This window comes from Callorhinchus milii, unplaced genomic scaffold (genome assembly GCF_018977255.1).
Source record: "Callorhinchus milii isolate IMCB2004 unplaced genomic scaffold, IMCB_Cmil_1.0 Scaffold14, whole genome shotgun sequence".
NCBI classification, from domain to species: Eukaryota; Metazoa; Chordata; class Chondrichthyes; order Chimaeriformes; family Callorhinchidae; genus Callorhinchus; species Callorhinchus milii.
The window spans coordinates 5,515,849-5,543,584 of record NW_024704755.1 but is presented as its reverse complement, the minus strand read 5'-3'; the positions used below and the strand labels follow the sequence as shown (position 1 = coordinate 5,543,584).

The following is a 27,736-nucleotide window of genomic DNA, read 5'->3' as shown; positions in this document are numbered from 1 at the left end:
GCTATATTCTGTGAAGTGCTTTGAGACGTCTCAACGGTGTGATAAGGCGCGATCTCAAAATGCAAATTATTATTATTAATTAGTATTTGTTCACCAGGATTCAGTCTCAGACGTAAAGAGAGCACACAGTTTGGTCAGGCAATTTGGAATGGTTTTATTTTCACGAACACACACACACACACACACCAGGAATCTGAACATTTGGCTAAAAAAAACCTCAATAATAATTCCAACAAACCACAAGGCTGGACATTAGTGGGGGGGGGGGGGGGGGGTGAGGGGAGAGGGAAGGAGAACATTTTTGCCAAAGAGTTGGAGCCTCATGGGGGGGGGGGTCTCTCCCCAGTGAAAACATCCTTGTGTGGGGGGGAAAACATCTGGTGGGGGGGGGGGGTGGGGGGTGGGGGGAGAGGGAGGGCAGAGGGAGGAGCAGTCAATGGCAATAGACGAGAAGTCACAGGGCAGGAGCAGAGTGAGCAGCACTCCCTCCCGCTGTACCTGAGCCCAGGGGTGGGGTTTGGAGTGGGGGGGGTTCAGGGGAGGGGAGGAGAGTGGGGGGGTTTCAGGAAGGAACGCTCACGGTCCTAAATTGGATACAAGTAACAAGGAGCCGACCAATCAGAGCGGCCGCTTCACCTGGACTCGTCACCTGGTTTTTTTTTCCCAATGAGACAGAAACTGCCTGTGGGGCATTGAGAGGGAAGTTCATATAGAGACCAGAGAGAGAGAGAGAGACACACACACATCTGGGCAGAGGCAACGACTGGGAAAGTTTAAGAAGAAGAAGAAGAAGACATCCGCAAGGAAGGACCGATTACCAAATCTGCCCCACAAACTCTCCCTCTTCTCTCTCTCTCTCTCTCTCTCTCCCCCACACCACCACCACCACCACATCCCAATGAGCAGCTTTACTTTATTGCACTTGGGTGTCCTTGTCCTCTTGGCTCAGGTGAGACTCTCTCTTATCTTCTTTGATGAAACCATCGTTTGAAACCAGTGATTTTTTCCCCCTCTCTCTCCCTCTCCTCTCCCCCTCTCTCCCCCTCTCCTCTCTCCCTCTCCTCTCTCTCTCTCCTCTCCTCTCTACCTCTCTCTCCCTCTCCTCTCTCCCCCTCTGCCTCTCTCCCTCTCTCCCCCTCTCCTCTCTCCCCCTCTCCTCTCTCCTCTCTCCCCCTCTCCCCCTCTCCTCTCTCCCCCTCTCCTCTCTCCTCTCCTCCCTCTCCTCTCTCCCCCTCTCTCCCTCTCTCTCCCTCTCTCCCCCTCTCCTCTCTCCCCCTCTCCTCTCTCCCTCTCCCCCTCTCCTTCTCTCCCAATCGCTGTTTGGACACTAAAAGTCCCGTTTGTGCCTAATTTTAACGTTTTAATTTGAACCTTTAGGCACCGGGAGTGCGGGGCAGTCATTTGTACAGTGGGGTAGTGGGGGGGAATTTTGTTGTATTTATGCAAACAAACGAAAGGTGATATGTCAAACGGACGCGTTGATTCACCGGAATTGCAATTGCCATCGATCTGCAGGTTTTGAGCGGTGAGTGTGAGAAGCGATGTCGCAGCGGCTTCAGCCAAAACCTCTACAGGTTCAAGGCATCGAGTGGGCAACTGACCCCGGGACAGGTGGTGGGAAAAGGTAAGGAAAACAGCCAAGAAAGCGCACCTGAGCCCTAATCCCAGGGGAAGGGGGGATCTGGAGAATTAACACTGGTCGCAATTGTTAGAGAGAGTGAGTGAGTGAGAGAGAGAGAGAGAGAGAGAGAAAGTGATCGCAGTAATGAGATGGGACTCTGATGGACGTTTCGTGAACTTAAATCCAACGCTGAAAGGGAGAGTTCAACAGAAGAACTGGGACTGCAAATCAGTCTCAGGGCGTTGGGTCTGTGTCAGTCACCAGTGATCCTCAATGGTTTTCAGGCTATTTGGATAAAAAGTTTTCCCGAAACCATTTAGGTTTTGCATTAAGTGTTCCCCCACTTCGGAAAATCGAAACTTGTCGGTTTAATGGTTTTGTAAAAAAAATATATATATATTAGCGGAAGGGAAATATCTCCTGTGATCCATTTGTGCTTCAGATGGGAACTGTTCCGAAGGCGGATCTGTTTTGTTACCTTTCTTGTGATTTGAGTGATTGAGATTGTATTTTTCTGTGGATTTGCTATCGTTGTAGGTGAGGAGAGATTTGGTGCGGACTAAAGCGTACAACCAACCAGTATCGTCTCGAAGTGTACATTTAATAATTCGTGATATCTCTTTTTTTGAAACTTTCCAATTGACAAAAGCGGTAACTTTTTATAATGCATCGTATATTCAAAAAAAAATTCTAACCGGCTCGTGAAGTTCTTAAACCAGCAACGAGGAAAATAGTCCGTTCACTTTACAGTATATTCAATGAAGCGCTTTGAGACGTCTCAAAGACGCGATAAGCTGCTGTATCAAATCTTATTATTATTACTATCTTTGCCGATCTCCTTTCATTAAAACTGTGAATTCCTGTGTCCCAGAAAGGGAGAAGTTTTCCAGAGCAAATGGCTTCACCTCCACCATTAGTTTGCTGTTCTTGCCTTTGGGAGCGCACTCTGTGAGGAGAACACACCTTGCTCTCTATTCAGCTTTGTTTCCCCCCACTAACGTGCTCAGCCCACATCGAATTTTTTTGGGGGAAAAAAAAATCAAATAAGTGATTTTTTTTTTTTGATTAGGCTGGTTAGGCTCGGTTGTTTTTGGCTGGTTTATTTTTTTTAAATTTAATTTACAAAATGGTTGCCATCTAAGTTGTGCAACGTGCCCCACCCTTCCTTAACAATTTGTGCAAAGTTTAGTTTTAAATGATTTCAGACTGACAAAACCCGTCTGTTGGTTTGAATGAATTGGCCGGGGGAGAGCCTTTAAATGGTTGGACCTGTGAGTTTCAGTACAATACAAAGACCTGGTTAGTTTTCTGTACTGCTTTAAACGAAAGTTGTTCAGTTTGCAAACTTCATGTTGCTCAGTACCAACATGTGTATATGACAGGCTTAATGGAATTAAATTATTGCAGTTGATTTAATTTGTCACTGACTAATTTGTTTTTTGTTGCACTATGCACATTTAATTTTGCAAATATTCTAGTGCCCTTAATCATTTCTTGTCCTACACTGAGCAGGATTTGTGCTTATACAGTGTAATAAAGGAGTAGAGATACTCTAGCAGTTTGGGGGAATAAACCGATTTCTTGTCAACAGCTAATGTGAGAGTTTGTGACTAACCATCATTCTCTGTCACAAGCCCATGAGTTGAGAAATTGTTTCTTCACCTAAACTGTCTATAGTGTAAGTGAGTCTTCCAGATGTATGTGTGTGTATATATCTAGTCTCCCTTTTTCTCCCAGTTTTACTACAGTACAATATTTTTGGTTTAACTTGTGATCACATTATTTTATATCTCGCCAATCCTATTATGGATCTGAATGTGACATTAAATTTCTAAAGGATTGCAACAATAAGATTGTTCCATTCTGTTTTTCAAACCGCATTAATTATATTGTATTTGTAAAGGCAAATAATTCCATTATTCAGAATAGGGCAAAAGTTAGTATCACAGCTAAAGGTGTTTGGATGCTTCTATTTTGCTCATCATGTGTGGATTGAGTATCGATGGATGATTCGTGAAATTATTCATCTGTTTGGGTAGTGTGACTCACTGTATGACACATGTTTATCCATTCCCAGCAGAAATTTTAAGTGGCTCTGATTGTAACACGTTTTCCTCGAATCTGTTTATAATTCACCTTAGATATGACTTATTTATTTTCTCCAATTTTTTTCTCTGATATTACAAATATCAGAGTTCTCACATGATGTCCGCACCAGCAGGGGTACCTTATCGTAATGAGGAACAAGATGCCATTTGGTTTGCCTTTTTTCCCCCCTACCCCCATCTTCTCTCCCACCCCCCAAACTGAAATCAGTTGCCGCAATTAGTTGGTAACATTAGCGAATCAGAGATTGATAGAAACCTTGACCTGAACTATACAATTTAGTGCTGCATGATATCAAGGTATTGAAAAATTGCCAAACAGTCAAGATTTCCAAATACTCTTGAAGCTTTGTGGTGAATTGGGATAGTATTAGGTTATTCTGGCTGTTTTCCCACTTAGTTGCATATTTGCTGTGACAGTATTAAATTGTGACTATTGTAATATAAAATGCTGCTGACTCTGTCTCCCAATAAAGATTCGCTGAATATTTGGGTGGAGGGTTCTGCCTCTCTTTAAACTGAACCCAAGTTTCCACAAAAATTAAAATGTTTTCATCACCAGATTTTCTCTTGAGGAGATCTACTGTTGGAATTGCATGTGCGTGAAAATGCTCAATTTAGTCCAAATGAGAGAATCTTCCCTTTGTTGAAAAACAGGCAGGCAGTAATTGATCCAGATTTCTAATTGAATTACAGGGTGCCTGAAAATACTGGTTCCACCTGTAATTGCTGCTTTAGGTGTAGACACACAAACCTGCACGTTAGGACTAAGAGCAATCTAGTGCACTTTATAGAGGTAGAACAATCATGGACCTAATGGTGTGTTCTGTCCCAGTCGGGTCTTTAGCCACAATCCTCATTAGATGTTAGATTAACATCTACTGTGAAAACAGTGCCAGTTAAGTTTTAAAAAAACAATTCAGCAGGTTCCCTCATTATATGCAGGAATGTAATGCTGTCAAAGTGTGATACACTTCACAGGTTAGCTATGTTTATTAGGTTCTCTAATCTTGAGTCTCTGGAGGCTGAAAAGACAGGTGCCACATTTATTCTTCAATTGTGCTGGACCCACACTGGAATTTTACATGCAAAGTCTAATAGATATAATGTCACCACATGCTTATCTCTTAATCTCCACACACGCAATGTCTGTTTGGTTGGTGATGACTTTTTTAATGTCCTCCCCTTCTTTTCCTGGCCACTATCTGCCCTTCTTGCAAAGCCTTTGCCAGATACAGTGTCAATATTGCAGCTCGCTGTGCAGTTGTAACTTGCATTTATGAAATTAGCCAAACAGTTCAACTTAAGAATCCTGTATTGTGAAGTTCAGATCCAGTGAAGCTTCGAAAACTCTTAACGTATGTTGCTTGAGGTATAGAAACTAGAATTCGCTGGCAGAAACCAAATTATTTATGGTTCCTATTGTGCTCTTTGATAGACCCAGAAGAGAAACTGGTTTTGTCTTCTGTGCGTGAAAAGCTCTTGCTTTCATTTGAAAAGATTATCATACGTATGAGCAGCTTCTGATACATTAAGAAATCTTAAAGCACTTTTTTATTTTTATTAAAAAAGGGCGACGTCAAATCCAAATCTTAACCATTTCAGTTTTGAAAGCTGCTTTTCTGCTTCACTGTCCCTTTTTCCATTAGTATATGTCATAATGGTGACTGAATCCCAGTGAATAAGTGTTGTGGAAGAGGTTTTGTAATCTCAAATCTTTTCATGTTTGCACATGATTTTAGATTTCTCTCCCCATCATACTATCAATAAGTTATTGATTGAATTGCCCTTTGTACTGTCTTCATTGTGGCAGTTTTCTTAATATGGACAGTTTCCTTTTATGACAAGTACATAGTTTGATGATTTGTTATTTAGATTAAGTTGCAAACAGCCAGTTCATTTTATTATTCAAATGAACAAAACTCGCCTCTTGACGAGACTTTCAGCTCTGTACACAGCAGCCCATTGATGTGAGAAGAAGCAAAAGTATTAGCTGATAGAAACTGTTTCCATTTTGTTTTATCAGTGACTTAGTCAACCACAGATGTAAACTTTGTTAAGTATTAACCAAAGGCCCTTTGCACTTGAATTGATTTGTCTCTAAGGTATCCTCATCTGTTTGCTGGTGGACTTTTTATATTGAACTTGTACTTCTTTCAGGCACCCTAAAAATCTGTAAAATCCGCAGATCTTCTTATATACTCGAAAGAAATACACCAGTGTAGAAGACATTTTAACCTCTAAATCTAATGTATTTAAAGCATCAAGTCTGCATGGCGAATACGTTTTAAACTGAATTATTCTGCATGAAATTCTCCCTTTGTAGGCTTTCAAAATGTAATCACTACTTGGGTATGATTCTTATATATCTTTTATGGGAGCAATTGCTTATTTTAAATGTACATTAGAATTAATGCATTATGTCAGTCGTTTTCGGGAAGACTGAGAGGAGACAGGTCCTGGTTTTGTGTCGGAGTTCGCTGAACTCTGATTGCACAAAGATGAACTAAAACGTTTTAGAATTGATTAGGAATACAGCTTTGCCAGTGGTCAAGCTTGGCTCCACTATTATTGAGGTCCTGTCTGCCTCTTCAGGTAGACATTAATCCTGTACTCTGTTTATTTGAAAAGAGAAAGAAGTTTCTCTGTGTCCCAGCCAGCAGTCCTCCAGATAAATTAATTTCATGGCTGCTGTGTTTTCCTGTTGTGTTTTAACTGGCAGCACCTTAATGTTATAGGTGATGTATCAAATGCCAGAATTATTTTGTCACTGAGTCCTAATCCATTCTGAATACTTGATGAGAAATGTCCGTGGATGCTATGATACTTGATTCCAAATTGTTGACGTGAATTTAGAAAATGGCAACTGATAAATAGTCAGCTGAATTTTGCAATTGTGAATGATCTCACCATTGAGCTTGTGTAGGTGGTGACCTGTGAACCTGTGTTCCTGTAATGTTAGGCGTGTCCAAGCAAGAATGTTCTGCTGGGTAAACAGCACCTGGGAAAGGCAGACAAACTGGTTTCGGTTCTTGCGTGTCAGAGTGAGGCAACATAATTGTTCTCCTTGTACATTCAGTATCAGTTAGTTCTGCTCGGGGAGTGGAAAGAAGAGAGAGTAGTTTTAACTCGAAGAAACTGCACTGTAATCCTGTTGAATTGGGCACCCAATAAATAAGACTTGCACTGCTTTCATTTATACAGGGGAAAACTTTTTGTGTAGGTTGCGTTTTTTATATACAAGTAATGCGCCTTTTGTGGGAAGTGCAAGATACCTTTATTTGCAACTCTTCATCAATCTTTCTATCCCTGTTGATTCATTAACCTTTCGCTAATTCGCCCCAGTTCTCTCATTATTATTCTAATTCATTAGAATAATAATCCTTACATTTGATATAGCACCTTATCATGTCTTCAAGACATTTCAAAGCGCTTCGCAGAATATATTGTAAAGCGAATTGACAATGTATATTTTTGTGGGTGAAACGTGGCAGCCAATTGCACACAGCAATCCCAGTTGTGGATTGAGTGACCACATTTTTTTTAAGCGGTTATTTTTGTATCCCTGTTTGACAATGTCTTAACTATTCTCCCGTCCTGAGTGCTAATTTGTTTGTTGAGTAACCGTTCCACAGATGTTGGTGGCCATAAGCAATGTCTTTTTTTAAAACCTCCATTTAATAAATGTTGGAAGTCACTCCCACTTATTGATGGGAGTGACATCCACAACAGATCTTTAGATAACAAACTGCCCCGCACCTCCTTTGCTCAGGCACACAATTACATCAATCCAAATTGCATCTTGTCTGGAAACTTAATACCGAGAATGAACCTGGGACTTTCCTACTCTGTTTGGACTTGTGGTGTTTGGCAATAAGGTAGTTTTGCTCACCTCTTGTATGATTATGAGTCAAACCTCTCAAAGTAGCTTTACTTTCAATCGTGATCTGCTTCCTGTCAGGTATACTGAATTGTGTTACCATTTAAAGAGCGTCCCTTTATATGGCTACTGTAGTGGTCAAATCTAAATAGAGAATACGCCAGTTTTTGTATTTACAAATGTGACTCACCAATAAATCTGTTCTTGGGTTTGTAGGTGTTGTGATTTTTTTTCCCTATGGCTGGATTTAATTTGATTTTAGTTTCTTCACTAAACTTCAGCAGTATTGTCCCAAGCCAGTGTAATAGTAGATGGCGTAGATTGCTTTACAAATGAGGAAGAACTTGTTGCTGCTATCCCTCCATTGTGTATTCTGTATTTTTTTTGGAATGTGTACAGATAAACCACTTAAATGAGTATTACTGGTTGGGTGGGGAGAATGGGTCTTCTGTACAAGAACTTTATATACTTCCTATTACATCATACAAGCTGATTTCCCTAGATCTGAACATCCATCCTCGCCTAGAAATTTCCCATGTATCAAATTCAGTCTATCCCTGTTCTCTTTGCTGCTTCAACACTCGGCTAATGAGTCAGTAAGTTGCCCTTTAGCTTACTGTGATCTGAAGTGATAAGTTTTAAAATGATGTTCTCTTAAAGGAACACCTAGAGGTTCTTGAAACATGGACTTGAGTGCAATTTTGTTTGCACCTTCCTGAACTGCTCTTATTTAAAAGGGTGTTTCTGGAGTCCTTTCACTGTTCACATTGGAACATAGGAACCTTAGGAGGTCATTTAGTTCGTCGGAGACACTGCTGTGGCACCAATTTCCCGTTGTCTGTATTCACCTTTCAATCGCTTTATTTTTGGGTTAGGTGGATGTCAAACCTGAAAACCCATCACCATGCTTAAAAGCATCCAAACCATACTGAAAGTTCCCCATACACATACACTAATGCATGGAAGTTTGTATGTGGAATGGAATGTGCACTCTCTCCCTGGAGGGATACACACCTGCTTTACCTAATTCCGAAGAAGTTATGCACAGGTTGGCGAGAGCCGTGGCTTGAGGCACCCCAGAGTGTTCATTGGGGTACAGTACTACAACAAGATTACATTTGTATAGCGCCTTTCACGTCGGGAGGACGTCCCAAGATGCTGGACAGTGTACAACATTTCAGACCCGAGCTGGGGTCAGGGAGGGAGAAGGGAGGGGAAGGGGGGGGGGGTGACCGATGACATGATCAAAGAGGAGGGTTTTGAGGAGGGAGCGAGGTGGAGTGATTGAGGGATGGAATTCCAGAGGTTGGGGGCAGTTTATCCAACTAAAACCGCATAACTTGCTCCCCGCTTGCCCCCCACAACAGGCAGAGGTTTGACATTCTTGTAAATGTGTGCATTTTTTTTGGATTCTTGATTTAAAAAAAAGAGAGTGCTTCAGAAACAGAAGTTCAGTACAAACTTATTTTCCTGTTTGAGTAAACACAAGCTGTGATATAGGCACTTCTGTCTTAAGCGACCAAACTCATGCTCCCTGATTTGGGTAACTTCCCTCTTTTCGACTTCTTTCCAAGACTATTTTAAACAAGTGCTGTACTCATGACAATTGAGCTTCTCTATGCAAAAAAAATTCTCTGAAACCAGGGTATCTGAAACTATCAAGCTGTTAGCACCAACTGAGCACTTGGAAATTATTGCTGTGGGCTTCTGTTTTGCTGTTTGAAGTCTTCCAGCAGGCAACTCAGGAAGAAAGGTGATTGAATTTAGCAGGACCTTGTTGGAAATCTGATCCACCGTTGCCTCCGCTTAGATTTGACTAATTAAAAAAGGCCAGAGTAACAGAGATATCCAGTGACATTGTGTGTGAGAGAGACACCAAGTAAAGAGTACAGATTCCACCAGAAACACTTGCTCAAAGAAAAACTATTAGATTTCATTTTTGTGACCTCTGTCATCCACATAATTCTAAAATGACAGGGAATAAGACTGGATGAAGTCTCCTGATTTTCAGGCTACTTACCACTGACTTTTTCTTCATGAGGACATATTGCTGTGGGCAAGTTGGCTGTGTGCACTTGCCCACAAAACAGTTCCTCCAATCTATCTGTTCTTACTGTGGTTTGGGCATTTTTAATTTTTTTCCCCTAAGGTCATATTCCAGATAAACAGGTGTTCCCTAGAAAGAAATGTACTGTAGCTACTTGCCCTGTACTTTCACTCAAAGAGAGTTACTATTGCAAAGTATTGCCTATAAATCCCTTCAAACCCGACTGCCTCCCTATCTCGCTGGTCTTCTCCTATCCCTACAATAGGGTGGTAGAGAAGACATTGCTATTGGTTGACCTTGTGGTACATCAAGATTGCTGACCACAGTCTCGGCTGATTTTCCAATTTCGTTAATTCAGAGCTGCAATTCTTCAGGTGTGACGTTAAATTGAGGTTCATCTCATTCAGGTGGAAGCTAATGATCACAAGGGATTCTTATTTTTTTTTAAAAAAGGACCATTTCACCTGGAATCCTGGCCAGCAATCCCCAGATACTGGCTGGTTGTTTTGGTGCATTGCTACATGCAGTTGGCTGTCACATTTGCCTACAAATGGTCATTACACTTAATAGCAAATTCTCCTGAAGCTCAGACATTTTGATGGAATAATGCACTATATCAAATGCAGGGATTATTTGAGTTTAATTGAGTTAATACTGGAGTAACTTCTCCCCATCAAGGGTTTAAAGACTTTCCAGGTGTGGGCCTATCCACGGTTTAATGTTTTCACAACATGGCTTGTTTGTATTCTGACCTGGATTGGGTGTCACCTTGCACTCCTGCAGTCACTGCTCTTTGTGCTCGGACTCTAGGTTAAATCATGTCCCAAATGAAAAAAAACTTGTAGCGATCTGTTTCCCTTGATATGAAAAAATAATTTTGTTTGAATTAAATAATAAAATTAGAAAATCAATTGTTTTAGAAATTGTGAACTCCAGTTCATGAATCACACATTTCTTTGATGTTTAAACTTAATTATGTGCAGATAGTAGCTGTATTACTGTACTGAGAAATAGTTATTGATCCGTGTTTGCATCCTTTTTAACATTTAACTCTTGTTTAATTTCATAATTGTTTCCGCTCCACGCAGCATTGTAACTGAGACCGTACCAAGATCTGTGAAGTTACTTAACTTGTTAATTTTAATGGTGCTGGGGTTAGGGTCCTCCACACTGTTGAGCAATGTTTGCTTCCTCTGTTTTTATAGCTGAAATATAATCTCTTTGGTCGGAAATCCAAGCTAGTTTCAATCTGGCATCTCCCATTTTCCACATACCTCAAGAGTTTGCCTTTCAATGTTGAAAGGTGACCTGGCAGCAAGTTACAAAATTGGTGCTACAATCTGGGGACTAAGTTGTTCATAAGAAACTCCCCAAAAAATCTCGCCTCTTTCCTTCACCTGAATTCAAACCATTTTCAGCAATTATCTAAAAATATTAATCTACGTCTGTTTGTGGGACATTGCTGTTGGCTTTGAGATAATAATAATCCTTGCATTTGATATAGCGCTTTTCACGTCGGGAGGACGTCCCAAAGCGCTTCACAGAACACACTGTAAAGTGAATTGACTGTATATTTGTGGGCGAACGCGGCAGCCAATTGCGCACAGCAATGTCCCACAAACAGTCGTAGATTGAAAATGACCAATTTAATTATTGTTTTTGGTTTTTTGGAGGGATTATTATTAGGCTCTGTGTGGAGTAAGGAAACTTGCCCAAGGTTTCGCCCTCTGCCTGGAATTGAACTCAGGTCTCTCACTTGCAAAGCGAGTGCTCTAACCACTGAGCTACAGGACTCCACAGGAGATATCCTCCTGATGTGAAAAGAGCTATATCAACTGCAAGTAGGATCATTAAACAAACAAGCCTGTTTTAATATAAATAGCCAAATCTGCTTGAGGATACTTGATTCATATTCTCTTCCAGTAGGTATCTCAAGCGTGTAACTTCATGCCAGTGCATTCAAATGATCCCTTCTGAGTCTAATTCTAATGCTACTGTGGTTATACTGTATATATTCAGCATCTACAATGCTCAGCAAACCACACTTGTCGGGAGAAATCTTTTTTAAGTGTGTGTGTATATATATATATGTGTGTGTGTGTGTATATATGTGTGTGTGTATATATGTGTGTGTGTGTATATGTGTGTGTGTGTATATGTGTGTGTGTGTATATATGTGTGTGTGTGTATATATATGTGTGTGTGTGTGTATATATATGTGTGTATATATAGATAGATAGATAGATAGATAGATAGATAGATAGATAGAATAAACCTAGTGTTACTTACACATAAGTACTTTTTGTGATTGTTTCCTGTTGCATAACTGATGCATCTTTCCACGTGACTACTTTATGGAATACACTTTAAAATTCCCTGGTTCATGTGCGTTGCTGAAGGACTATAGGAAATATTGCGTGGATAAAAGCAGGGCATTGAGAGCACAGCACCCTGTAAACTGTCAAAGGTTAATAACACTTATTTCAATGTATTAGCACAACCAGCTAGGACTATTTTTTAACAAAACTGAAGACTTGAGTTGATTCAAGCTACAGTACAGTAGTAGATTTCAAAATACAAGTGAGTAACCTTTACTGGGTGGGAGCTGTTTGAGTTCTGAAATATACTCTAATTCTGCCTATTTTCGATGTATAGAAGAGATTGTTTTTCTGCAGAAATTATTTAATGTCTCAGGGCTGTTTTTGATCGAATGTTCAAAGGGTGGTTTTGCCCTTTTTGTTCTAGTCCATATTGAAAATTGAATTCTGGGTTTCAGTGGGTTGACGTAATCTTGACTTCTGAAATGTTGCTCGAGGCATTGCTGGTCAAAGCACTTTGTCAGTAGCATGCTCTGGAGCTTTTTATTACCCTTATACAAAGGGAGGTATTATTTATTCATTGAGAATAAGTTTGTGCTTGAAACTGTGTCCATAGCCCAATCTTGATCTGGCTCCTAACCTAGTAAAGAATGAAATTGTTAAAACATAGAGGAAGCAAAGTTTTTTTTTGTCCAACTGTCACTATTCAGGAGAGTTGGATTTTTTAAAAAGTGTTCTGCTCAATGACCTGCTTCTGAATCTGGACACAGTGGATAGATATTCTGGGATGCACCTTCCGAGCAGGAATCCATTAACCAATAAAAACTTACAGTATGGATTATGGAAAACTGTCTGTCTGTGCAGAGATATGTCTCTTCCTGGAAAAGACAGCTTAAGGGTTGGTTTATCTATGCAGAGTTCTGCCACTATCTATTTTCTTCGTCTACGAGTTGTGAGGAGCCAACAGCTCCCCCATATAAAATCTGTCACTCACTCCACTCTTTGCCATGTTTCACCCACAAAATAGATAGTTAATCTACTTTACAGTATATCCTGTGAAGTGCTTTGGGACGTCTCAATGACGTGATTAAAGAGCTATATTGTATGCAAGGATTATTATAGTTGTTGGCCTTCAGTTGATCCAGTTGAATAATTTTAATGCATTTTAAGCAGTTGACTAAATGCTGTTGTAAACATTAACATGGAGGTACAAATAAGCATGAAGAAGGCAATACAATTTTCCACTTCTTCCTAAATTCTTCAAATTCATATAGTTGCTGTGTAACAGTACCTCTGTCATCGATCCTGCCGTATTAAAGGAAGAGTTTAGTCCCCCACCCAATAATATTTGATCAATTAAATTGATCATTTCTGTTTGTGAATCCTTCCTTGTACAAATAACTACAAAAATAGCCTACATTTGACAGTAATTACTGTGAAGGACTTTAAGATTTAAATATGGTGAGGTGCTATAAAAATGCAGGAGATGCAAAAATGCATTATTGAATGTACCTGAATCCTAAATGAAGGATCGCTTAATATATGAAAAATTATCACAAATTATACAAAACTGACCCTGGAGTTATAGTAATTCCATTATTCATTTAATCTGTAGGATCTTTTGCCACAGATACTACAATAACAGTCACCACACTTGTCAGCAATTCCACGTAAAGCATTTTGTTGTTATAGGTAGCAGATCCAATGTAAGGATAATTATTGTATGAAATGTATTAATTGCATAGAATCCGATCTTCTTATTGCAGTTAAAGAAAATTGTGCAAATATAGTTTCTAGCTATGAAGGGATTTAACTGGATAGTTTCAAGCTAACTGTGTATGTTACTTTCGAGATTTACCTTTCATACTATGTAGGTTTACCATTGAGTTGGTAACTGGTACAGGTTTGGGTAAAGTTGTTCATTGATTTTTTTTTCTCTTTATTTTACAGTTCACTTTGTTGACTGCAATGAGAGGGAGCTCGTGTTCCATGCGGATGATTCCCATTTCCAACTACGATTTGATGGAAGAGTTTATGTTAAAAATCTGTTAAAACTCCATAGCCACAAAAAATTTATCATTACTGCACGTGATGGCGTTGGAAAAGAATGGAATGCTACTGTTAAGGTGCTATTCCACAAAACGCAAAAGGTAATTTTGTTTTGTATTAGGGGGCATCAAATTGTGCATACAGCGTAGTTGTGACTTCTATCCAGTGCTTGAAATGGCATTATAAAATGCTAATTACATAGTAGTACCATAATTGGGTACATAATTCCAATTTTTTTGTTTTGTGTTTGAATGGGGTTCTTCTTGATCTGATTTGGAAAATGTTGCATTCTTTATTTAAAAATCCTGTTATGCAATTATTGAACCACTTTTTTTAAAAAAAACAAGCTGGCAATTGACCCCCAAGGTGTAGGCCACTAGATCTGTTTTTTTTTAAAAAAAATAAAAAACATTGCGGGCCAGAGAATGTGGAATTCACCATTTTTGCCAGATTTTTTTAAAAAAAACACTCAAAATGGTGGCTGATTTTAGACCATAAATTGGCAGGAGAATCCAGTTTTGGTGGCCCTGCTCCCATCTAGTGGTCATTATGGGACATTGTAAAATTGGCTGATGTATCTGCCAGCAAATAGTTCTATCCATTATTCATTGTACGCAACAAGGAGCTTTTAAGAGGGAAGTTTTTTTTGACATGAGATGCGGGAATTATTGTTAAAGAAGAACATTAATGCTCTTGTGTTTCACTCTGGGTTGTGTCTTTTTTTTTATTTAGAAAAAAGAACCCACTGATGAATTGGATAAACTGATTTTATGGGCACCCCATCGGCCCAACAGCTTACTGAGACGGCAGAAGAGAGAGTGGGTCATTCCTCCCATCAAGCACTCAGAAAACGAACGGGGTCCCTTCCCCCAGAAACTCGTACAGGTTTGTCATCTACGCAGGGCCCAGGGTTTGTTGAGGGGAACCTTTGGAAGTGCTTTACTTAGAGGGTAATTCACAGCTGTAATGGGCTGAAGAGCTTTCTTCAACTGTACCATCATTGATACCGATCTTCATCTGATTCACTTACACATGAGGCCTGAGGACCAAACTGCAATGAATGCTATTCTGGATTAAATCTAATAATTTGGCTCCCATGGTTAACCCCATGAGGCTCCCTGGAAAGTAGAATATTTCTGCATCACGCTCTTCAAGGTGCAGAATGGAGCTCCTTGTATCTCGCTGTACTTAAACTTAACCTGATTTGGAATCTGCTTAAAGCAGCAATATAACTTTCCATTTCTCAATCTTCCCCCAGGTATCTTTACGATCACTATGTAGATGCCTAATAATAATAATGAGAGTGGTTACGATCTGGAATGCACTGCCTGAAAGTGTGGTGGAAGCAGATTCAATGGTAGTAGTTTTGAAAAGTGAATTGGATAGGTACTTGAAAAGGAAAAATTTGCAGGGCTATCGGTGAGGAATGGGATTAATTGGATAGCTCTTTCAAAGAGCAGGCATGATTGGCCGAATGGCCTCCTTGTAAGATTCTAGGCCAACCTTGCATTCATTGTGTGAGTGCCAAAAGTGCTTTGAGACTCTGCCATTTCTGGCCTTGTTTTTGATGCAAGGGCAACTTTCAAGTCAATAGGGTTTTAAGCCTTTCAACACAATGTTTATGTAGGAATTCTGAGATTTTAAAAAAAATAAAACAATTGACATAGCGTGCCAACCGTTGGTCATTCTGAACTGTTCGAGGAATTTTTCTTTGGAAAATCATCACTTAAAATGTTTTTTCCCTTCTGTTAAACAGATTAAGTCCAATAGAGATAAGGAGACCACTATAATCTACAAACTCACTGGGCAAGGAGCTGATCAACCACCTATTGGAGTGTTTAGTATTGACAAGTTCACTGGCTGGCTGTCTGCTCATCAACCATTGGACCGAGAACAAGTGGCTCAATATCGGGTAAGCTTTCCTCTCCTCCCAAAACTCTTCCTATGCTGCAGTGTATTAAGGATATGTTTTCTAATGTTCTTCTTGGTTCAGTTGTGCCATGTATAAAATATACAGTCAATTCACTTTATAGTGTATATATAAATAGTATATATAAATATATAAATAAATAAATATAAAAATAAAAATATAAATAAATAAATAAATATAAATATATAAATAGTATATATAAATATAAACAGTGTATTTATAGGAGTCCTGTAGCTCAGTGGTTAGAGCACTCGCCTTGCAAGCGAGAGACCTGAGTTCAATTCCAGGCAGAGGGCGAAACCTTGGGCAAGTTTCCTTACTCCACACAGAGCCTAATAATAATCCCTCCAAAACAAAACAATAATAAATTGGTCATTTTCAATCTACGACTGTTTGTGGGACATTGCTGTGCGCAATTGGCTGCCGCGTTTGCCCACAACTATACAGTCAATTCACTTTACAGTGTGTTCTGTGAAGCGCTTTGGGACGTCCTCCCGACGTGAAAAGCGCTATATCAAATACAAGGATTATTATTATTATTATTATTCTCAAAGACATGAAAAGGGACTATATTAAATGCAAGGAGTCCACAGAAGATGCTCTAAGAGAAGAGTTCAAATATGGACTTCAGCCAGAAAAAAATATTTCCTCAAGTTTTCTCCAGGAGCAATGTAGAATCTCACCTTGGGCAAAAGCATTCTTTCAAAGCGCTTGAAGGTTATACCAGACTCATGGGAATTAGTCTTTAGGACGAGTAAGTGTGTGTTCCGTTTGTTAGCTGCTATGAGCAAGAATACTGAGAGAAGGTTGAGCATAGGAACAGAGAAATGTTACTTTAAAAAAAAGGTAACGTCAAACTAGACTGGTTTCATGAAATGTTACGCAAAGTCAAGCAATGTTTTCACATAAATTGTTTAAATTCTGTCTGTTGGCAGATTAGCTATCTATCCTATGCAAATGTACTATAAACTTAAGTAATGCAAGTGTTCTGACATACAGCAACACTGGTATTCACGGAGGATCTTTATCATTAAGACCAAGTGTGTAAATCCTGTTTGATCTGCTTTTAAGCAACTGAGCATAGAACCTCTTGGTAGATTTCCAAATCTGTCTGTAAAAAATACAGGCACTACATTCATCAATAATTACCTAACGAGGTAGTTTAATGTGTCAGCCTGGCCGAGTTAGCACTCTTGCCTCTGAGTCAGAAGATTGTGGGTTCAAGCCCCAGGTTGGAACTTGAAACTCATAGACTACGCTGACACTCCAATGCAGTGCTGAGGGGTATGCTGTGTTGTTGTAAGTCCTGTCCTTGATGTTAAACTGAGCCCCATCTGCCTGTGCAGATGAACGTTAAAGATCCCATGGCACTATTTGAATAAGAGGGAGTTTCTCCTGGTGTCCTGGCTAACAGATTAAATTGGTCACTCACTCTATGGTTGTTTGTGGGACTTTGCTGTAGGCAAATTAGTTGTCCCGTTTCACCCACAACAACAACTTGGATTTATATAGTGCCCTCCACGCTGGATGGACAAATGCAGTCACCACACTTTACGGTATAACCTGTAAAGTGCTTTGGAACATTCTCTTCACGTGTAAAATGCTATACCAAAAATGTAAATAAGGTGTTTGTGTAGCAGTGCTATGAGTGCAAGTCCTTAATATAATCCTGAATTCTTCTGTGCAGCTCATCCCTCATGCAATAGATACAGCGACTGGAGAAGAGGCTGAAGATCCAATGGAACTAGTCATTAACGTCATTGACCAGAATGATAATAAACCAGAGTTCACCGATTCAACATTCTATGGCTCTGTAATGGAAGGGGCCGCATCAGGTACGTTATTTTATTCTATATCTCAAACAAATAAGTATGGCTTACTTCTAGTTTTTAACAAGCATAGGAATGTCATCAGTCCATTTTTGCCATGAACACTCTTCTGCCAATTTATTAGGTGAAACCAACTATTTAATTTTAATCCCTTTTCTCTAAATCCCTGACTGTTCACCACCTTGGACTAGCAAACCGCATGCTTATAATTTTCTGTTTTCTTATTTAATATTATAACATTAATATAACATTTAATATTATGTGGAGCCCTGTAGCTCAATGGTTAGAGCACTCGCTTTAAAAGTGAGAGACCTGAGTTCAATTCCAGGCAGAGGGCGAAACCTTGGGCAAGTTTCCTTACTCCACACACCTAATAATAATCCCTCCAAAAACAATAATAAATTGGTAATTTTCAATCTACGACTGTTTGTGAGACATTGCTGTGCGCAATTGGCTGCCGCTTTCGCCCACAAATATACAGTCAATTCACTTTACAGTGTGTTCTGTGAAGCGCTTTGGGACGTCCTCCCGACGTGAAAAGCGCTATATCAAATGCAAGAATTATTATGATTCACTGTTTCTGATTTGCTACTCAGGGTAAGAGTTGTTCCTTGCCTACTTTTGTCAATTTCCTTCCGGTTGTAAGTCGATTGGCAGATCGCTTTTCCAGGGGTAATAATTCCTTCAAAAAAAAAATTAAATTGGTCCCTCAATCCACGACTGTTTATGGGACACTGCTGCGCAATATTGGCTGCCACATTGCGGTCACAAAGTATAGTCAATTTACTTTACAGGATATTCTGTGAAGCACTTTGAGACGTCTTGAAGATGTGATAAGGCACTGTATCAAATGCAAGGATTATTATAGTATTATTGTAAACTTTACCTCTTGACATTTTGAAATGAAACTTTACATAGCCCGTAAATCTCAATTTTGGATTAGTTTTGTAATTAATTGTTGTGACTCTGATCTGAAACGTACAGTATGATGGAGCACAATATAAATTGATGCTTTCTATTTTGTGGAGTCCTGGAGCTCAGTGGTTAGAGCACTCGCTTTGCAAGCGAGAGACCTGAGTTCAATTCCAGGCAGAGGGCGAAACCTTGGGCAAGTTTCCTTACTCCACACAGAGCCTAATAATAATCCCTCCAAAACCAAAACCAATAATTAAATGGTCATTTTCAATCTACGACTGTTTATGGGACATTGCTGTGCGCAATTGGCTGCCGCGTTCGCCCACAAATATACAGTCAATTCACTTTACAGTGTGTTCTGTGAAGCGCTTTGGGACGTCCTCCCGACGTGAAAAGCGCTATATCAAATGCAAGGATTATTATTATTATTATTATTATTCTATAACCCTATTTCTAGAGATTTAGGAAGAAAATAATATTCCAGAGGACGATGCAATCAGTTTGGATTTTTTGTGTTTTCTTAGGAACATCATTCATGAATGTAAGCGCTACAGACAAAGATGATCCAAATTCTCTGAATTCCTTAATTGTGTACTCTATTGTGGAGCAACAACCACCAATTCCCAGGAACTTCATGTTTGCAATCAGCAAAAGCACAGGATTAATTAGTCTTAGTTTCCCTGAACTTGACAGAGAGGTAAGTAATTGTAGTGAAACCCTTTGATTGTACAGTTTTAATTTGTGCCATGAGTGGAGATGGGACGTCTCCTCTGGATCTTATCAGTAATATGCTACTGAAATTACAATAATTTTTTTTGTTCTGTTTCTACTTCTGAATTGCATTGAAATAAGCAAAGTGTAAATGTTTTGTATAAAGAAGGGGTTATTGTATTCTGAGTTTGACCTAATGCAATTAATTAACAGGGTGTGTGTATATATTCTTAGCTTTTTGTTTCTTTTCTTCCCTCTTATTTTAGAAAGTGGACAAATACATCCTTGTAATTCAAGCAGCAGATATGGAAGGAGACGGTCTGCACACCACGGCCACAGCTATAGTTACGGTTTTGGACCAAAACGATAATGCCCCTCAATTTTTGGTCAAAACGGTAAAAGAAACATTTTTTTTACTTCTGACATGGTGTGTAGAATTGCAGTACTGGACAATAGCTGTCACCGGCATATGTGCATTTCAAATGGTTGGTTGTGGTTAACTGACTCCTATTGAATTGCAGAGTAATGCTATAGCTCCAGAAAATACAGTGGATTATGAGGTGGTGAGGCTTAGTGTGGATGACAACGATCTGCCCCACACACCAGCCTGGAGAGCAAAGTACAGCATAGTCGATGGGAATTCGGGCAAACAGTTCTCCATGGAGACTGATTTGGAGACCAATGAAGGAATTGTCAAGATAGTCCAGGTAATCTTCTTCCTATGCTGCTTGTAACTTGTTGTTGGAATGAACTTGGAAATATTGAAAAAAATTAAGATATGTACTGTAGGATATGGCAACAGGTGGTTACACTTTATAGCTCACACAGCCAAAATGTCTTCAAGTCACAAAGGTGGGTCAGAGGTGTATAACTTAGGACGTGGTGAGACTCCATGCATTGAGTTAGGCTCTTGGGGTTGCATTTGACTGTTCTCCTCATTTCAAAGTTTAACTTTTCAAGGGACGTGGGGAAATATTATATCATGGCTTATTTGGGGAAATGATCTCTGTTTGTGTCGTATTACCACCCCCTTTAACATTGAATGCAACAGTGAGTTGAAATGTCTCTTTTGAAATTGGCAGCCCTTGGACTTTGAGAGGAAGAAGCAGCACGTGGTGGTCATTCAAGTGGAGAATGAGGAAAAACTGTTTTTCACCAGTCCATTATCTTCAGCCACAGTCACCATTACAGTTAAAGATGTGAATGAAGCACCAGAATTTGATCCAGTGGAAAAGAAGGTGAAACATCCTGAAAATCTGCCCGTGGGAGCCACAGTGACCACATACAATGCAAGGGATCCTGATGTCGAACAAGACCAAACCATAAGGTATAATATTAGCTTTTAAGGAATTTCACTTTGCCAGTTACCATTGTATTTTTTAAAATCACTAAAAATAATGTTAATTACTGTGATATTCCATCATTATAGATGCTGTAGAGTGTGAGTTCACTACTGGGCTGCATTCAGATTTTTATAAAGTGAGTGTTATGACTTATCCCACAGATTGAGTAAATTGTATGCAAGATGAATTGCACCCTGGCTACACAGGCCACTTTCCGATGAAGGCTTTGTGTTAATGTGCAAACTCTTCCCCACCCCCAACAAGCCCAAGCTTTTAACGCAAATTAAAAGGTTTTGTTATAACTCATGCATATTGTGTTGCAGGTACCGAATGGGCAGTAACCCTGGGAATTGGTTAGCGATTGACTCTGTGACGGGTGTCATTACGGTAGATAATAACCTGGATAGAGAGTCTGACTTTGTTCAGAACAGCATATACACTGCAACCATCCTGGCCTCTGATAATGGTGAGTGGTAACATTTTTAAAAATTGTCATCGGTGACAGATGATAGTGGTGGCACCTGAAATGACCTGGTCATCAACAGTGATGGAATTCCAATTCAATTGAAACCCAAGTGTACCGCTAGTGTTTATAACAACCACTGTTGAAGCACGACAGGGCCATTATAACGACCATTCAGTGAAAGTTCTGCGGAGTTGAACTACTGCCCTATTAGACGCTTCAAATGGGATGACTTACTAATGTAGTAATAAATATAATCCTTGCATTTGAGAGAGTGCTTTATCAGGTTAAGACATCTCAAAGTGCTTCACAGAAAATATTGTAAAGCGTATATATTTTGTGGGGGAAACGCACATGTAATTCATGTCCTTTGTTTTTTGGGGGAAACAAAAGTTGCAATTGTGTATTTCGATCCTGGCCTAGGTTCTTATAGCAAAAAGCAATATCTGAATTACTTCATGTAAAGAATCTTTTGCCAGTTCTCATAGAATTCAAAGGTTTGTCTATCTTTATCCTTTGCAGGATCTCCATCTGCCACTGGTACTGGGACTCTTCTTTTAGAGCTTGAAGACATCAACGACAATGGACCTGTTGTTGATGCTCCAGTTTATGAGTTGTGTAATAAGAATCCTGAACCAATGAACGTAACCATTATAGACAAAGACATCCCACCAAACACTTACCCGTACTACGTGGAGGCAGTTCACGGAGCTGAGAAAAACTGGACTGTTGAGAAAGTAGATGGTAAGGGTTTTTTTTTTTTTTCTTCGTACCTTTTATGGAGCATTTTAAATCTAAATTTTATTTTCAAATTGGCTTTAAATGGAACCTATATCTTTTTGCGTTAGTGGGAATGTCCAGAGTATTGGAGAATAATGTCTGAACCAGGATGTGGTTTTGGTGCAGAATATATTCGAAACTTTCTTGCAAACGTCTTTGCGGTTTGAAAATTTTTGCCATCTGTAGAACTCAGGGAGCTCTTTCCTCTCATCTGTCATTTTAGGTTCCACTGTAGTTACTTTACAATCCTTTGTTTAGAAAGAAACCTCATGAATGATCTTAATATGAAAATGTTTGGTACCCAGTTTTAATGGTTTGCAATTGCCTTAAAGTATTCCAAGATGTTTTGTGACATGTAAAATTGAGCAATTTTAATCACTTTATGGAATTGCATGCATAGCTTTTAAGTCACTTTTTAAAAAAAAATACAAATCAGATCATACTCAAAATGCGCTGGAAGGTGAGGTTTTACGGGGAGAAATAAGTGAATAAACTTTTATTTGGGAAATTACTGGCATAGACCAGTTGGTCGAATGGCCTGTTTCTGTGCTGTATATTCTGATGTATTCTAATGTATACTTTATGGGGGAGATTGCTCCTATTAATGCAAATTGGTCTATCTGGTTTCCTCAATCATAGAATTATACAGCACAGAAGGAGGCCATTCGGCCCATCGTGTCTCTGCCGGCTCTTTGAAAAGAGCTATCCAAATCAATCCCACTCGCCTGCTCCCTACCAGCTCCCTACCCTGCAAACTTGTCCTCCCCAAATAATTATCTACTTCTCTCTTAAAAGCTGCTATTGAATCGGCATACTGAATCGGAAATTAGTTGCATTTTCTATACATGCAGTGTTTAAATGATATTAGAGCATTTTTTGGGAGATCAGTTGTAATGGAAGTGAAACCTCTTCCTCCCTCCCCCCCCCCCCCCCCCCCCCGACTCCACCCAGCTTTAGAAATCCTTCTGTTTTGATTTGTTAAATGGCTAGGTAATGATTCTTACTACTATTTTGATCTTTTCTTCCCGGTTCCCAGAAAATCATCTGATGATAAGACTGAACAAAGAGCTTGAAGCTGGATCATATGAGGTCTCCCTGAAAGTAACAGACAGTGGCCATCCATCGATTTCCCAGGTCACAGGTTTGGCCGTGAAGGTGTGCAATTGTAGAAGTGATGGAACATGTGAGCCTGGATACAGAGCGGCTGTTATTGGTTACCCGGTGATCTTTGCTATTCTGGGTTCTATCCTGGCATTGCTGCGTAAGTATTTAGTGTGCTCGCCTTCATTTGAATTTAGCTTTGATTCAAAGCTTCTTCCAAGCGAGAATATATGTATGATGACGTAGCTTTAAGTGTGAAGTCACTGACTGATTATCTTTGTGGTTTTCCTTTTTCTTCCGATTTATATATTAAAAATCTCTGATTGCAAATTTTGGCAGATTTGGGGGGAAATTTTAAAAGCTCCTGCTTATTTATCATAATACCTGTATAAAGATTATGGCCGGGAAGGATAAAATAAGACTATAGGTCCATGTTGAAGTCGTTAACGGTTTCTTTACAATTCAATACCTGTTCACTAGAGTTGGTGCATTGGGTTCATAGGCAATTACATTTCTGAAGATGTTGATTTGAACTGAATTATATAATATTAAATATAAAGCAATAGGAAATATTGATGTGTAGATAGCTAATTTTCTTCCTCCTCCAGTCCTAGTGTTGCTTCTTCTACTGTTTCTAAAAAAGAGAAAGAGGACGCCAAAGGAGCCCCTCTTACTTGAAGAAGACATTCGGGACAGTGTGTACCATTATGATGAAGAGGGAGGTGGTGAGGAGGATCAGGTTCGTGTTGTAATAATAGAATGTATAAGGGTAACTCTTAAATTTTTAATCAATACCAAATTCCTCATTAAATCTAAATCTTCATATTTTATCAAATCCAAATTATCCATCAACGAATTGTATTTCTGTTCACGTCGGGAGGACGACCCAGCACTGGACAGTCAGGGATTTGGATCTGAACTGGGGGTTGAGATCAGGAGGGGTGGAGGGCAGGGAGGTTAAGAGCGTGACTGAAGATACGGAGGGTCATGAGATGGGCCTTGAAAGAGGCAAGGGGGGGGCAAGGCAAAGGGGGGGGGTAGGTGGGTGACCAAAGGCACAAATGAAGAGGAGGGTTTAAAGCGAGGAAACAGGCAAAAGAACTGTGGTATATCGTTCCAAACGGCAGGGCCGGAGAGCCTGAATGCCCGACTGTCAATGCCGGGCTGAGTGGGGGACACGGAGCAGGCCAGAACCCGCTGAGCGGAGGGAACGAATCGGTCGATGTGGAATTAGCAGGTCGCAGAGGTGGGGAGGAGTGAGGCTGTGGAGGGACGACAATTTTGAGCTCGCTCCTCTGGGGGATGGGGAGTCAATGGAGCTGGGATGCTTTATTTTTTTTTAAAAATTGTTTTTATGATCACTGAACCACATTCTACCACTTAACAGGATTTTGATCTCAGTCAACTGCACAGGGGTCTAGATGCCAAACATGAAATTGTTCGTAATGATGTGGTTCCAACGTTTATGCCGGCTCCTCGATATCTGCCACGCCCAGCGAACCCTGATGAAATTGGCAACTTTATTGATGAGGTAAGGCATCAGTCGTTATTGGTATAATCTAAAATAGATTACTTAATAATGTACAAATCCCCGAACATGTCCATGGGACATCACCACAACAGAGGTGATTCTCCAAAGGTTTTTAATTTCCCATTTACAACCTCACACCCACATCCTGGATAAATTATCAACCAGAGTATCATCCTTGAATATCTAGAAACCGGGAGAAAATTTCAGTTAACTTAATCTGCTAAATAGTTTTCATGTTGTAAACAAGGCTACTTGTAATCAGAAATGCTTGGTGTTGGATTAGCTATTTAATTTAGATGTTACTTTAGAGAATTATGGGGGTGTTTTATATCACAATCCTTGCATTTTGATATAGTGCTTTATTGTGTTTGCCTTGAAATGTTTCACTGTAACAACAACTTGCATTTATATGAAGCCCCTTGCGCAGTGTAGAGTCCAGGAGGTGTAGTGGCTGAAAGTGCAGCCACTGATGGTGGAACGGACATGCAGGAGGCCGGAGCTAGTCGAGCAGAGGTAGTGGGTTGGGGAGTAAGCAGGTCAGAAGTAGGGAGGTGCCAGGGCATACAGGGATTTGAAAATGAGTGTGAGGATCTTGAAATCGATTTGTTTGGCGAATACACTGTATTGTAATGATTGCATTCGTAGGCAAATTTTATATATAATCAACACTTTGCCTTGCCTCTCACAGAATCTGAAAGCTGCTGACACTGATCCCACAGCCCCTCCCTACGACACCCTTCTGGTGTTTGATCATGAAGGCGAGGGGTCAGAGGCAGGATCTTTAAGCACAATAAACTCAGGCTCCAATTCTGATGAAGACCAGGACTTTGACTACGTGAAAGACTGGGGCGGACGCTTCAAGAAAATTGCTGACATGTATGGTGGCGAAGAGGAATGAAATTGTGCCATTTAACATTAATTTTAAGCGACCATTTACCACTAAGATGTGGAGGAATTCATGAAAGCAATATCAGAATGAACTGCACATTAATGGGGACTGGATACGTGGCACGATTCAAAAATAACTTCCATCTGATCTTGTATTGGGGCTTGAACCCAAGTTACTAAAATTTTGCTGAATTACCAATCATTTTCATAAGGCTGGGATAGATTCACTTCCTCTGTGTGTCTATTTCTCTTGTCAATGATTCATTTAAGTGCCTGAATAAATTGACTTCTATTGCCGCAAGGATTAAAACCCGATTTGAATTGTGTTCAACGCAGAAGCAAGTTATACCATTGAATTGCTATTTTGTAGTATGTGCTTTTTTATTTTGCATAAAGGTGATTGACATGAAAAAATGCTGCATTAGGTTTGCAAAGCGATTGATTGCATTTTAAATCCTAATTCATCACAGAATTGGTTCTATGGTATGTGTATGGCCTTTTGTGACATTGCCAAAATTAAATTATGGTGTTTTGGGCCAAAGTTTGTTCCAGTTTGACAATGCATGCATTCTCAGGAAATATTTTTATTAAGGAAAATTCCAGGGAAAAATAGCCAAAGCTGTGTCATTTTAAAAAGCAGATTTATTTTTAAACTTTCTTTGCAACTACTTCATCAGAAAACTACAGAACACCAAAGTCGCTGAATGCCAATTACTTTATAGATACCAATAGTTTGGACAAGACCTGAGAAACTTACGTTTTGTGCAATGAGCTACCTAAACCATTTAGAAAGCATCATGTACAGTAAGGTTTTGAACTCTGATTTTCCCAAACCAATAGTACTAATCCATAGTTTATCAATATTTATAAGATCCACAGTTTCTCTACCAGTAGCACTGCATTCAATGGTATCCAATCTATTTGGGACACCATTTCAATGGATCCAAAATTGTAGATGTTCAGATTTCTAATTTGGGTCCATATGTATTACTGTGCACCTCCTGGCGAGCTTAGGCACATCCTCCTCCTCTTCTCTTTGGCCTTCCTGCTTTAAAAATGCGTTGTCAGGACCTACAAGGATTGTGTAATGTAATTTTAAGAAGTGGACTTTGTCCATTAAGACAGATATTCCATTTGCTCTACAGTTTTAAAAGCAACTCAACTCCTGTCAAGTTTTAATTCAGATAGTCACTTGTGCTAATTCTTGATGTCCAGGCATCTTATTTTTAAAAACCACGTTATACGTGGCAGCTGATAAAGTTAACCTTTCACTTATCACTCCTAATAATGCTTATTCTGGTTGTGAAAGATGTTTTTTTAAAAATCCTACTGAAGTTTTTTTTGTCGTTTTTAGAAAAACATTCTGGATTCAGTTTGTATATTTTCGTATAGAGCGTGTTGTGAACTTTTAATCAAATAAATAAAAATAGCCGTGCAACAGAAATCTAGGTAAAAGCAGACTGGTACGTAATTTATTCACTTAACTGGGATCTGCGCTGTGAAAGCATTCCATTAGAAATACTTAGCTCTCCGAATAATTTAGTTGATAAATTAATGCTGTCTAAATTGATGGCTGCCTAGTGTGCAACTGAGGAAGATAAACGGACAAATCAGAAAAGTGTCAGGCCTGATCTTTGATTTGAACATCTATAGATGCTTATAATTAGCTTCAGTGCCCTTGGGCAACAGAAGGGAAAATCGACCTAAGTACCCACTCCTGAACAGTACTCTGAGTCCTGGTGTAAAATATGTGTAGGGTGAGCACTGACTTAGCTCTGATGGCTCCCTCCCCCTCCTCTTCCTATGGATTGAAGAGCATCCTAACGCTGTTTTAAATTTAAAACTGTTTATATAGAGAATATTTCATTTTTAACTCCCAAGACTGAGCTGTGTATTAGTTCAAAAAAGCAGTGATTCTGTCTGACAAAGTTTATTCTGCTATATTACTCTATTGCAGTTCAGTGTAAATGGTTGTGCTAATTTGTTAATTGGTTATTTGCTGACTACTGTGTGTATTGTGATTGATGTTAATTTGTTTCTGTTATGGTGGAGGCATTTTTTTAAAAAAACTTTTACGAATTTGCTTTATTTCTGAGATCTCTGTTCTTGGACTATATTTACCAGAGCCATAATGTGCTTTATACTTTAAGTGAGTGCCACTTCTAGAGGATTCCTGTCCATTTAATCATTTTTGTTTAACTTTTATTAAAAAAAATTCAAACTGA

General features: G+C 39.5%; 1 protein-coding gene across 1 annotated transcript; it reads left to right on the top strand.

The window, feature by feature from the left end:
* The first annotated feature begins 531 nt into the window (after positions 1 to 531).
* On the top strand, positions 532 to 27,736 carry LOC103175998 (B-cadherin). The gene is made up of 16 exons (XM_042340245.1): positions 532 to 949; positions 1,516 to 1,624; positions 13,922 to 14,121; positions 14,753 to 14,905; positions 15,777 to 15,932; positions 17,638 to 17,785; positions 19,219 to 19,391; positions 19,672 to 19,800; positions 19,927 to 20,112; positions 20,488 to 20,732; positions 21,072 to 21,214; positions 21,734 to 21,955; positions 23,028 to 23,252; positions 23,701 to 23,831; positions 24,480 to 24,623; positions 25,312 to 27,736. Exons 1-16 carry the CDS (start codon positions 899 to 901, stop codon positions 25,519 to 25,521), a joined length of 2,625 nt encoding a protein of 874 aa, XP_042196179.1. The 5' UTR covers positions 532 to 898; the 3' UTR covers positions 25,522 to 27,736.

Bases quoted from the DNA above. Each gene is read 5' to 3' on its own strand.
- LOC103175998 (XM_042340245.1), top strand. From the start codon at position 899: ATGAGCAGCTTTACTTTATTGCACTTGGGTGTCCTTGTCCTCTTGGCT. The intron at 17,786-19,218 runs GTACGTTATTTT...GTGTTTTCTTAG, and splicing joins AATGGAAGGGGCCGCATCAG to GAACATCATTCATGAATGTA. The intron at 21,956-23,027 runs GTAAGGGTTTTT...CCCGGTTCCCAG, and splicing joins GACTGTTGAGAAAGTAGATG to AAAATCATCTGATGATAAGA.